We start from the raw sequence: 13,568 nt of genomic DNA on the forward strand, positions 1-13,568 counted from the left end.
ATTTTTTATGACATTTTGAGGTAAAAAAAAAATTTGACTTTTTTTGTCCGATTTTGACGCCTTACTATACTATGACATTTTTTATGACATTTTGAGGTAAAAAAAAATGTTGACTTTTTGTGGCCGATTTTGACGCCTTACTATACTATGACGATTTTTATGACATTTTGAGGTAAAAATTTTTTTTGACTTTTTTTGTCCGATTTTGACGCCTTACTATACTATGATGTTTTTTTATGACATTTTGAGGTCAAAAAAATTTTTGACTTTTTTTGGCATTTTTTGACGCCTTACTATACTATTATGTTTTTTATGACATTTTGAGGTCAAAGAAAATTTTGACGTTTTCTGTCTGATTTTGACGCCTTACTATACTATGACGTTTTTTATGACATTTTGAGATCAAAAAAAATTTTGACTTTTTTTGGCCGATTTTGACGCTTTACTATACTATGACATTTTTTATGACATTTTGAGGTCAAAAATTTTTTTGACTTTTTTTGGCATTTTTTGACGCCTTACTATACTATGACGTTTTTTATGAAATTTTGAGGTCAAAATTTTTTTGACTTTTTTTGGCATTTTTTGACGCCTTACTATACTATGACGTTTTTTATGACATTTTGAGGTAAAAAAAAAAATTTGACTTTTTTTGTCCGATTTTGACGCCTTACTATACTATGACGTTTTTTATGACATTTTGAGGTCAAAAAAAATGTTGACTTTTTGTGGCCGATTTTGACGCCTTACTATACTATGACGATTTTTATGACATTTTGAGGTAAAAATTTTTTTTGACTTTTTTTGGCCGATTTTGACGCCTTACTATACTATGACGTTTTTTATGACATTTTGAGGTCAAAAAAATTTTTGACTTTTTTTGGCATTTTTTGACGCCTTACTTTACTATGACGTTTTTTAATAACATTTTGAGGTAAAAAAAAATGTTGACTTTTTTTGTCCGATTTTGACGCCTTACTATACTATGACGTTTTTTATGACATTTTGAGGTCACAAAAATTTTTGACTTTTTTTTGCCGATTTTGACGCCTTACTATACTATGACGTTTTTTATGACATTTTGAGGTCAAAAAATTTTTTGACTTTTTTTGGCCGATTTTGACGCTTTATTATACTATGACGTTTTTTATGACATTTTGAGGTCAAAAAAAATGTTGACTTTTTTTGTCTGATTTTGACGCCTTACTATACTATGACGTTTTTTATGACATTTTGAGGTCAAAAAAAATTTTGACTTTTTTTGACGCCTTACTATACTATGACATTTTTTATGACATTTTGAGGTCACAAAAATTTTTGACTTTTTTTGGCCGATTTTGACGCCTTACTATACTATGACGTTTTTTATGACATTTTGAGGTCAAAAAAAAATTTGACTTTTTTTGTCCGATTTTGACGCCTTACTATACTATGACATTTTTTATGACATTTTGAGGTAAAAAAAAATGTTGACTTTTTGTGGCCGATTTTGACGCCTTACTATACTATGACGATTTTTATGACATTTTGAGGTAAAAAATTTTTTTGACTTTTTTTGGCCGATTTTGACGCCTTACTATACTATGACGTTTTTTTATGACATTTTGAGGTCAAAAAATTTTTTGACTTTTTTTGGCATTTTTTGACGCCTTACTATACTATTACGTTTTTTATGACATTTTGAGGTCAAAGAAAATTTTGACGTTTTCTGTCTGATTTTGACGCCTTACTATACTATGACTTTTTTTTTATGACATTTTGAGGTCAAAAAAAAAATTTGACTTTTTTTGTCCGATTTTGACGCCTTACTATACTATGACGTTTTTTAATGACATTTTGAGGTCAAAAAAAATGTTGACTTTTTTTGTCCGATTTTGACGCCTTACTATACTATGACGTTTTTTATGACATTTTGAGGTCAAGAAAAATGTTGACTTTTTTTGGCATTTTTTGACGCCTTACTATACTATGACGTTTTTTATGAAATTTTGAGGTCAAAATTTTTTTTGACTTTTTTTGGCATTTTTTGATGCCTTACTATACTATGATGTTTTTTATGACATTTTGAGGTAAAAAAAAATTTTGACTTTTTTTGTCCGATTTTGACGCCTTACTATACTATGACGTTTTTTATGACATTTTGAGTTAAAAAAATATTTTGACTTTTTGTGGCCGATTTTGACGCCTTACTATACTATGACGAGTTTTATGACATTTTGAGGTAAAAAATGTTTTTGACTTTTTTTGGCCGATTTTGACGCCTTACTATACTATGACGTTTTTTTATGACATTTTGAGGTCAAAAAATTTTTTGACTTTTTTTGGCATTTTTTGACGCCTTACTATACTATTAAGTTTTTTATGACATTTTGAGGTCAAAGAAAATTTTGACGTTTTTTGTCTGATTTTGACGCCTTACTATACTATGACGTTTTTTATGACATTTTGAGGTCAAAAAAAATTTTGACTTTTTTTTGCCGATTTTGACGCCTTGCTATATTATGATGTTTTTTATGACATTTTGAGGTCAAAAAAATTTTTGACTTTTTTTGGCATTTTTTGACGCCTTACTATACTATGACGTTTTTTATGACATTTTGAGTTTAAAAAAGATGTTTGACTTTTTTTGGCATTTTTTGACGCCTTACTATACTATGACGTTTTTTATGACATTTTGAGGTCAAAGAAAATTTTGACGTTTTTTGGCCGATTTTGACGCCTTACGCCTATGACGTTTTTTATGACATTTTGAGTTTAAAAAATTTTTTGACTTTTTTTGGCATTTTTTGACGCCTTACGACCGTATGACATTTTTTATGATATTTTGAGGTTTAACAAAAATATGACTTTTTTTTGGCATTTTTTGATGCCTTACAACTGTATGACATTTTTTATGACATTTTGAGGTCTTACAAAAATATGACTTTTTTGGCATTTTTTGACGCCTTACGGCCGTACGTCAAGCAGGGTAAATTTCAGAAAGAAGCCACAGACACACACACACACACACACACACACACACACACACACTGCTTTTATTTGACCAAAACCACATGCAAGGAACACACAAAGCATTTTCTTTTACATGTTTTCATGCTACCAAATAAAGCAGAAATTGAACAGTTTTGCCGGTCTTTTTCATTTTTAAATAAACAGTGTTTGACTATACATAGTATGTGTGTGCATATGTATGTGTGAGCATATGTAGCTTACTTACTTACCTACGTAAACTCTACTGACTGTATATCATGTATATCATTAGATTGTTTTTATATTGCAAATAAAGTATTCATTTTAAAATCACAGTTCCACTCACGTCCGTCATGCGATCAGATAAAATGCCTCTCCAAACCAAGCTCCCAGGCTGAATTTCAACCCCAGCCCACCCCTGGTTGGGAGATTGTACCGAGGGACAAACATCCCCACCACCTCCCCCCCAGAGAAGCCCCCTCTGCTCTTCTTCTGACCTTCAGCTTCCTCTCGGAGACAAACCTCCCGACAACCACAGGAGCCCTGTGCAGAGCCGCCAACCAGGCGCCACAGATCCTGAGCCGGGGCTCTGGAGCAGTCTGATATTCATTGTTGGCAAGTGAGACACCCATCATCATCCTCTCCAAGGCCTGTTGTTGGTGTCTGATTACCTTTCATTGAGAAAAAATCTTTATTAAAGACGATAGGTGTTCATAAGAGCCCAGAAAAAAGTGGCAATTACAAATGTTTTCTTCCTGTATCCTGTGACCAACATAGCAAACGTCTGCGGGCCTGTTTGCGGCTCAGTGAGACTGGACTGTGAGCACAGTAACAGTGATAACAGGCTGATGTGGAGCAGGAGCAGGATTAGTTTTTGGTTGCTGTTTTGGAGAAACTTAAAATTTTAACCTGATGACGACTCTAGAGGAAAAGGCAGAGGATCAACAAATTTATTATGATTCATCCTGGGAGGAACATGAATGTTCAGAATGGCCAGAACAAGATTAAATAAGCACTATTCCAACAGAATAACCAAGAGACTAAACTAAGAAAATAAGAAAATAAAAAAAAGCTGCTGTAAAAAATAAAATATAAATAAATAAATATGAGATGGAGATTGTTGAGTGACTATAGTACACAATAAATATTGCACACTAATAATTGAGTTATTGCACATTGATATTACACTGATAGTTGCAGGAAGGAAGGAAAGATCTTCTAAATCTCTCCTTCACACACCGAGGGTGGAGCAGTCTGTCACTGAAGCTGAAATTGACCTTTAAATGAAGACAGTTTGCTTAAACTCAGCCACAACATCTGGACCTGTCTTCATCTAACAATGCATAGATCTCTGCTCACATGATTATGGTTATACTTTATCAATCCCTAATTTTTGCCATCACAATGAAACAGGAAAAAGTAAAAAAGTAACAAGAAACAGGGCAATGTAATACAATACAATACAATACAATACAATACAATACAATACAATACAATACACTGTTGGACTTGATTGTATAAATAAATAAATAAAGTGTTATCCCATGTGTTAGTGAATTTTAAAATATTTTACAATGACAGTAAATGTTCCTCCCCAGACCCTGCAGGAGATTTGGTCCCCTTCTAGCCCACTTCTGAGGAGAGTATCCACAGAAATACTTCTGTAATTCTACTAGACAGTAGAATATCTTTGAGAGACAGTTTATACATAAATCCAAACTTACTTTTTCTTACCACTGGATGGTGAGTTACAAGAAGATGTGAATTAGATTTTGTGTCCAGCTTGTTTCAAGTTTCTAGTAACAGGTTTTTCTACCATATGGTTCTGAATGAAAACCAGAAATGCAGCAGAAAAATAGCAAATTGTCTGAAATTATTAATTTGCCATCAAAATAGTGTCAGCTCTGAATATTTTATATATATATTCCTTTTTTTCTTCTGTCACCCTGTGATGTTCACTCAGTAGAACAATAACACAGCCAGCAAGTGGTTTCAAGTATGTTTGATTTATTTCCAAAAAATTAGTATCACCACAAAACATGATACAAAGATACAGTAATGAAAAAAGCTTCTGACATCTTTGAAGAGTTTCATTTGGTTTTTTTTTTCTTTTTTAACGAAACTGTATAGGTTGCACAAACAGAACAGAAGAGACGAGGAGCTCTAAAAACCACAAGGTCCTACACGATATATTCATTTACTTCTTTAAAAGCCCTTAAGACACAGAGCCTGTCTGAACAATCTGAAAAACAAAAAAAGTCTCCATTTCATTTTAAGAACAATGTTTCATCACAAACAGGGAACAGGCCACTCAGGTTTTTTTGCACCAGTAACAACACAAAGAGAAAAAAAAATCACATTAGAAATATGGTTAGAAAAGTATACTTATGCGCAGTACATACAGTATATAAAATGAAATGTCACACATGTATTTACAGAAAAAAAACATGTAGCCACGACACTTACATAGTTGCACTTTTAATAAAAAATAATAATTTACATTATATGAGACAAACGTGTTACCAAGAAGTCAACAAACATTCAACAAAAATAGAGAGAACGCCACTTATTTAAATAGAAAAATGTCAGGTAACTCCTTTGAGCTCACTGTGCAAATTCTTCTTATTTTGTCTGTCATGAGGAAACGTTGTATGTACACTGTAAAGTAATGCCTTGAGCCTCGCTGTCTGCATCTGTTAGAAAGTCTATATTTAATAAGGAGTGCATACTTTAGAGCTAAGTGCAAACAAATTGCTTTTTAATGTTGTGCATTAAAATCTCTGAGTTTTTGGTGGTTCACACGTTTCTTTAAGCAGCAATAACCTTTCCTCGTAGTAAAATAGCTGATAGAAATTCTTTTATAGGTTATTTTCTATATTTTTAAAGAAAAAAAATTGAACCCACAGTTTGAATGGCCAGTGATATTGCTTTGATCTACAGTATTTACAGCTTAAGTAGGATAACATTTCCTCTGTAGTGCAGTCCCATGAAACGTCAGCTTATCGTCACTTCAGCCTTGCCGGAGGCACAGAGGAGGGAGCTGACAGCAGAGATGAACTTGTTCGACCGAAGCAGAGTGACCACAGCCTGACCAGCTGCTGTGTAACAGGCAGAGGTGGATGGACGGAGCTCGTCATCCACTACCAGGCACTTTGTTCACTGCGGTCCCCAAATTTAAAGAGCTCTGAAAGCTTGTCACGTCTCTGCTCTCAGCCACCTGATGCCGCCTCTAGTGTTCAAGGTACGACTTCAGCCTTCAGGCGTCAGAGATGCAGTTCTGGATCTTGTCCATCCACACCTGAGCGCTGGGGGCGTCTGAAGCGCAGAAGTTGTAGACTCGCTTGCTGGTCTTCAACTACAAGAGGTATCAGATAACAACGGGTCCAAGGGACAGAAAAGTGTTGAACGGGCAACATACAACAGAAAGGGCTTCACTGTTCTCGACACGGACTGAAAGGAACAAACACCAGGCTCACAAGTCTTTGTCCAAATGTAGCACAAATTTTAAACAAATTTCCAGAAAATCAGCAAAAGAAAATGTGAATTAATAAGCATTTCCATCCACTGCTGTTCTGAAAATAATTTGGTGTTTTAGTCTGTCGGCTTTTCAGTGGACCTTTAAGTCATGTTCATGTACGTCACGATTCATTTGCTGGACCTGTTTGTCGCCTTTTGTTTTCAATGATAAATGAACTTTTCCACCTCAGCCAGGCATTAAACCTTTTCTGTAATAATTACATTTTAATTTTTGATAATAACTTTCTTTTCTTTCTTTTCCAATGTCCACCAATTGTTTTTTTTTAATGACCAAACTGAAAATGAGCAGGAATCGGGTGGATGCACATCATCTTTATGCATTGTGTCTATTTTTGCCAGAGCAGCTAGTTTTCTAACATACAAAGATTAAACAGCATCCTGTGTTAACTACTTTTAAGAAGTACAGCACAGCCACAGGGTGTCTGTTTCCACAGGGATTATAAATGAGCTGTGTACTCACGTCAAAGAAAGCCTTTTCACTGATGTGTTTGGGAGCTCCTATAGTTGGCGCAGCGATCATCACAGACTCCACCTCTGCCAGATCGATGTGGCCTCTGCAGTTGGTGTCCTCGCCGGTGTCGTAGTACCTCAGCTGCGAAGACATGAAGACGTTAACCTGAGGCCCGTCACTTGGGGTGATCCTTTAATGGTTTTTGTGTGTAGTGCAGAATGCTCACCTGGTGTTTGGTAATGTCCAATACAAACCAGCGAGGTTTCCAGCCTTTCAGCAGAGCTCCACGTTTATACAGGATCCCCTCGTAAGACCTGGAAAATGACAATCTTCTGATTAACAAATGATGTGTGTTAAACTGCAGTCAGCTTGAACAGTATTACTAATAAAATGATTCCAATTTTTTTTGTTGCTGTTTTTCTTTCTATGTGGAGCCTCTCCCAGCATTTGTTGCACAGAGGACAGAGAGACAAACTGGGCGACACAAAGACTAAGTGGCATGTTTCTCCATATGTTCAACTTGTACATTGTGTTCTCGTGTAAAGAGGCCAAAAGTGGGTAGTTGTGTTGCTCTGTGAGAGGAGTAAAGACCAGAGGGGTCTCTTCTGGAGGCTTCAACTCTCATGTTTCTACTTTCTCAAAGCTTTTCCTTATGTCCAGCTTTATGTTTCTGTCTCAATAAATTTTCAATAATAATTTAAGTTCATATGATGCGTCAATGATTTATCGCACAGATACAACTCATTTCTGATTCAACCACTTCATCAGTTAAAACGTGATTTGGAACGATAAATGTGATCAGCACATAGGAGAAAAAAAAAATTTACATAAAGTAGATTTTAATAACCGTTTGTCCAACTCGGAGGAAAATATCCAGATATTTGAGCCAAGAGACTGTACTTTAACCTCACAGTAATTGTAAAATTACACACCCAGAGTTTAACAGAGTACAGACAATCCTCACAAACATGACACACAGCATACCACAGCACTGACTCATCTTCCAAAACTGCACTGGCCCCTCAGCAGCAGTTTGTAAGTGAGTCAAATGTGGACTTCATATTTTGTTTCGGGTCTCAGGAAGTTCACGACCCACCTGTTCTCCTCGCTCTTGGGGGTGAACTGGTTGTAAAGTGTTGCAGCGCGGCGGTTGATGCCGTTGGCTGTGGCAGTGCTGCGATCCTCGCCCAGCGCGCTATCTGGCAGGTGCAGCATGGAGCGCCGCTGGAAGGCCTGCAGGCTGGACGTGGGAATGAAGCCTGAGATGGACATTGACTGTTTGCTTAGCTGGAAATACACAAGGGCGAAAAAGCATGAATGGGGAAAAACACACACAAGAACAGTTTTACACAACTGCACAGCTTAGATTTGAAGTAATCCTGGTGGGTTTTTTTTTTATTTATGTAACATAATCTTTATTCTTCTAACACGCACATTTCCTTCTTGCTTGAGGTCTTCCTGAATGCTGATTCTGACTCTCTCCAGAGTTGTCTGCCATTTCTCAGGGGTCTGGTTCAGCTCACCCTCCAGTTTCTCGATGTCCTACAGGACAAGTAAAAATCAGACGATAAATATGTCATGTGATATAAGAAGAAAACAGGAACAGAAACTTAAGATCAAAGTTTTGGTAGCAGACTCTTACAGCGAGGAGTTTGGTGATAGCGTCGGGCTGGGCGCGGCTCACGCTGCTGTAACACGGCCAAACGATCCTCCTCTTACTGTTGGAGATGGTGTCCGCCTCCTCCGGGCTCTCCAGCCTCACAGCCATCATCCGCCAGTCGTGACACGGCCCCGTGGACAGAGTCTCATCTGTGAAGAAGTCCCATTTATTCAGGCTGGGGATGCTGATTGAAGGCTTCAGAATCATCTGCAACAAAAAGGTTTCAGTGAGAATCTGGTGTAGTCCCGTCATGTCCGTTGTGCAAAGCATTGTGGGAAAAGGTAAAATATCATGTAATGGCCAAACTGTGTGAAAGGTACAAGTTCCTCTCACTGATTTACACACAGCTGAAATTTAACAGGAAACACGAGGTATCATCAACATCGAGGATCTACTCGTTCTTCAAAACAAGACTTAAATCAGTAAGAGCGCAAGAACACAGAGTCACTCCAAAATCATCACAAAACAAAATGATTGCAATCATACGTTCAAGACAAAACTCCAGAGACTGAACTTTATCTCCTGAGTTTGATATTGTATATCTTCAACTCCACTTTGGCCAACGATTCACATTCCACCACTGAATAACAGCGATGTACTAATTACAAATTATTTTGTTTGACAAAGGGTAAAAAAAATTCTCTTGTCTATTTAGTTCACTGTCTAAAAGCTGCTCGACCTTTAAGCACTAGTGTCCACGTGTTTTTTCCCCCAACATATTTTTCTGAAACTCTTGTTCTTGCAAAACAGAAAAAAAAGACAATGCATAAGACACGGTACACCAACACAAAATGCAGACAACCAAACAAAATGAGCAGAAACAAACATAAAAAACAATAAACAAAAAAAAAAAAAAGGAGTTCAGGGAATCTGTAGTGAACTGTCATCCTTTCACCTGGAAAGCCTGATGCACTTTTGCACTTCAGTATCACACTCAGGTATAATTTCACATCCTATTTCCAGGCCAGTTTTATCAGTCCCGACTTCAACCTTTGAGATTTAGTGGTTCTCGGGTTTTGAGAGAAGGGTTCCCTGATCCTTTGGAATAAAAAAGGGTTTATACTTAGAGGCAGTGTAGAACGCTTCAAAAGGGATGATACGTGTAACAGAACACAGCCACTGCTTTAGAGCAGGAGTTTTATCAGTGATCCACATGACTGGGATACATTTCTGAGCAGAGTGAAGCAGAGTATGCGAAAAGGTCTTTGTTACAAAAATCAGCAGGTAACTCATCTTTTAGTCCCAGCAGGCAAGTCCTCGCACGAGATGTAGCGAGCGCTTAAAAATGTTATTAAGCTGTTGAACAACTGGAATCCAATACCACCGGATATGAGGGCAACTACACAATGAAGCAACAGCAGACTTGACATTTGGTACAAAGATCAGACAGATCTGGATTCACTCTGCGCCTGACTTCAGGCATAATATAAAACCTGTGTAAAATCTTAAATTGCCTCTTTCAGGCTGAATTAGATGCTAGGACACTAGAAGGCCAGTTGCATAAGGCATTCCAGGCCTCTGGTTCTATTATCGTGCCCAGATCAGATTCCCACTTGCCTTTAGCTTGGTCAGAGAATTCCTCCTTGAGTCTCTAGTCTCAGTAGAAATCAGCTGGACTGTGTCTTATTGCGGTCCACACAGACCAACAGATGACACTGCTTCCTTTGGTGGTACAAGATCAAATGATCTGATTGTGTCACATCAATTTTAGACACTGAGTTAGTGTTTTGAGCTCTGAAGCAACCTGTTGCTGTCTTTAGTTAGCGGTCATCAGTTATCATGGCCTGTAAAGATTTGACTGGATTAGATTTGTAGAATACTGAGTATGACTGCACAAGAGAAGTGAGCAGGCAGTGAATAGTTGACCCACACTGCTGCTCCTCAGTGTGGGAGCTGCATGACTCAGTTGTAGCCAATCTGCTACATGAAGGACAGACAGGCGGCCAGAAACACTCACTTCGCTCTCTGAGGGGTTGTACAGATAGTTGAAGAAGATGGGACTCCTCTTGTGCATCCTGTTGATGCACTCCCAGATGCAGATCCCTCTCCGGGCCTGCTTATCACCTTTGTCCTCAAATAACAAGCCTGTGAAAAACACATAGGAGAAGCTGTTGAGCGCACAGGCCAGCTAATCTCTCAAGACAGTTTGAGCTGATGCAACACTCCAGTCAAAAAAGTTGTAATTCAACAAAAGGGTTTGTGTGTTAAATTACGGGATATAAGAGAAAGTTTTGGCTCGCTACGAGGGTTCATCACTGGAGAACTAAACTCATTTCACAATACATCAACACAGAATGAATCTTAGAGCACAGACACACTATAACCCACAACATCTCACCTCTTAATTACCACACATCTTTTCTTTTTGCTCTGCTTAGCAAACTCAGCATCACTTATCAATTATCTGTCCAGGTATAAGTAAGAAAGTATATTCAAATTCATTTTCACTCTTTAAACATGAATTAGTTTGTGACTATGTATTACACCAGATATGTTCTTGGTTGGTTTCTGGGGTGATTTAGCTGCACATTTCAGGTGAATTTAAAATCTAGTCACAGAGCAACAGACAGAGTAAATTCAGCTGTGGAGGAATTTGTTCCTTAAAAGGGCATTTTAAAAAAAAGGGAGATCTCATTTAAAGAAGAAGTATTGCAGGATTTCCACAAAATAAGAGATAATAATAATTTAAAAAAAAATCCCCCCTGGTTTAAATTGCAAAGGACACTGACCATGTTCCAAACGCTCATAGTCTGAGTCCAACAGGAAGTTCTTGAAGCGGTTAGAGATGTGATGATAGGCCAGGAACTTCAGATAATACTGATTAAACTCAAACTCCAGAGGATGTTGCTCCAAAATCTGCAAAGACATGAAAAGATGGATAAGGATAGCTGGAGTCAGAGACAGAAGGTCAGTTGTGTATGTGTGACAGCTGGGCCGTGTCCTTGTGTTGTGGCTTCATTTCCCTTCAGAGCAAAAATGACCAATTAGAAACAGGAAGGAACCTTTCTTGTCCTTGTGGGGGCAGAGGTTGGTGATATCATCACCGCCAGACACAATCCAGACTGAGCCAGCAGGACTGCATTGTTCCCATCCAGTGGTGTGTGGTGGCCAACGAGAGAGAAGTGTTGAATATTTGAGGCCACCTGGGTCTATTGGCAAAAACAACAGCTGTTTTGGAGATGAGGCACTTCTATTTTCAGCTCTTGTCCGAATCCCCTCTCCCCACTGTTTATAGCTCTCCAGACCCCAGGACCCCCGCCAAACTGTCTTAGCTGCCAAGCCTACAGTTTCAAAAGACAAATGCAGAAACTATGTGTTGATGTAAGTGTATGGGAGTGGGTCTGTACGACCCCAGGAGACACACACACACACAAAAAATCCTCACGACATCCTCTAAAGTTAGCATTTAAAAGCGGACACAGTTCTCTGGAACTCAGCTGTATGAGCTTCATTCTTAACCCCCCACCCCACCCAGTGAAATCCTGAAGCACACCCAAGCCTTCCATGAGACTCTCAATCCCCAAAACTTCAATTTTCCACATGCAGCTCTAAACACGCACTGAATTGTGAAGGGATGCTGAAACACATGAGCGCAGACAGCTCAACGCTGATCACTGGGTTCACGGACCATCTGGGCAGCAGCTTCCCTGCACACTCTCTGCTGCAACACTCTGTCAAAATTACATATCCAGTGGGTGGAAGTGCAAAACTAAACCAAATGTAAAGATAACGACAGCTGAGTTTCTCACCTTCCTCACCCTCACGCCTGTTTGCTTTTGAGGAATGTGATGAGCTCATGAAGATGATATGAATGATCAGTTGCAGAGGGAAAGCAGAGAGGAGTCACGTAGCTGGGGCAGAGATACTTGACTGTACAGAGCACCTGTGGTAGTGTGGATCGGTGGAGGTGGAGGTGGAGGGGGTGAACCTCACCTGGTGCACACAGTCCAGGAACTGCAGGAATATGGGTGTAAAGCCGCTGCCCTGGCTGCTGGGACTCAGGTTGCTCCGCTGGCTGAATTTGTGGCCGAAGGACAGCCACTCTTTTTCCAGCAGCACCTGAAATCCCTCCAGAGTCCGGTAGAAAGGATCGCTCAGCAGCTGCACCAAAGACACCACCTGCAGAGGGAAAGAGATAAGGTGAGAGAAACCAAAAGAAAGAGAAAATGAGATTTCACACAGTTTTCCCACACCACTCAATCCGGGTCAAAAACAGGCCACTTATCTGCAGTATTAACATCACCCATTAACAAGGAAAAGACCGTTTTGTTCTGTATGTTTCTCCAGGATTGTGGTGTGTGTTTGCTTTAAGTGCTTTGGCAAAACAACAAAATTCCAGCATACACTATTAAAATTTAATTTATATTAAAACACATGCTGTTCCTACAGGAAAAGAGCACTGGCTTGATATTGTTCAGGAAATATATCTGATGGAAAAGTTTACCTGCGTTTAGACAGTTACAGGAAATAGTTTTGACAATGCAATGGAGGAAATTAGCATAATTAACATAAGAACAACAACTAACTGTTTCAATGTGGAAATACTGGAATGTGGATATTAATGACTAGGTGACCCATGACAGCATTTTACCTTATGTTATGTTGTATTTGCAAGATTTGAAAACCCAATAAAACTGAATTATTAAAGAAGAAAGTGCATACTGTACATTCTGTGTTGACAATGAAAGTGAAACACTGATAAGAATCTTGGAGATGGGATCTTTGTAACAGACACTGATGATGGTATTTAAGGGTTTCAAATTTCAAATAATAAAAATATAGTAATTATTCTTTATCATCTTATATATCTACGATTCGTCACTTTTTTCAGTATACTGTTTTGCAGGAAATAACAATATGAGGTGATATATCCATAAATCAAATTTATGGATTCTGGACCTGAATAAGTGACAAAAAATGGACGGAGTAACCAATTTAAAAAATAACTCA

At 38.2% G+C, this 13,568-nt stretch overlaps 1 protein-coding gene across 2 annotated transcripts in view; it reads right to left on the reverse strand.

Moving 5' to 3' along the window:
- Positions 1-4,561: 4,561 nt before the first annotated feature.
- The window catches only part of sbf2 (SET binding factor 2), an 83,861-nt gene continuing 74,854 nt past the window's right edge, over positions 4,562-13,568 (reverse strand). For both annotated transcript variants that reach the window (XM_041033036.1, XM_041033027.1), the window contains 9 exons: positions 12,552-12,737; positions 11,348-11,474; positions 10,576-10,703; positions 8,601-8,825; positions 8,393-8,500; positions 8,055-8,245; positions 7,185-7,272; positions 6,968-7,099; positions 4,562-6,325 (listed from right to left, as the gene is read on the reverse strand). In XM_041033036.1, coding sequence (XP_040888970.1) covers positions 6,227-6,325; positions 6,968-7,099; positions 7,185-7,272; positions 8,055-8,245; positions 8,393-8,500; positions 8,601-8,825; positions 10,576-10,703; positions 11,348-11,474; positions 12,552-12,737 — 1,284 coding nt within the window. In that variant the 3' untranslated portion in view covers positions 4,562-6,226. The remainder of the gene's footprint in view (positions 6,326-6,967; positions 7,100-7,184; positions 7,273-8,054; positions 8,246-8,392; positions 8,501-8,600; positions 8,826-10,575; positions 10,704-11,347; positions 11,475-12,551; positions 12,738-13,568) is intronic.

This window comes from Toxotes jaculatrix, chromosome 1, assembly GCF_017976425.1.
Source record: "Toxotes jaculatrix isolate fToxJac2 chromosome 1, fToxJac2.pri, whole genome shotgun sequence".
In the NCBI taxonomy this organism is placed as follows: Eukaryota; Metazoa; Chordata; class Actinopteri; family Toxotidae; genus Toxotes; species Toxotes jaculatrix.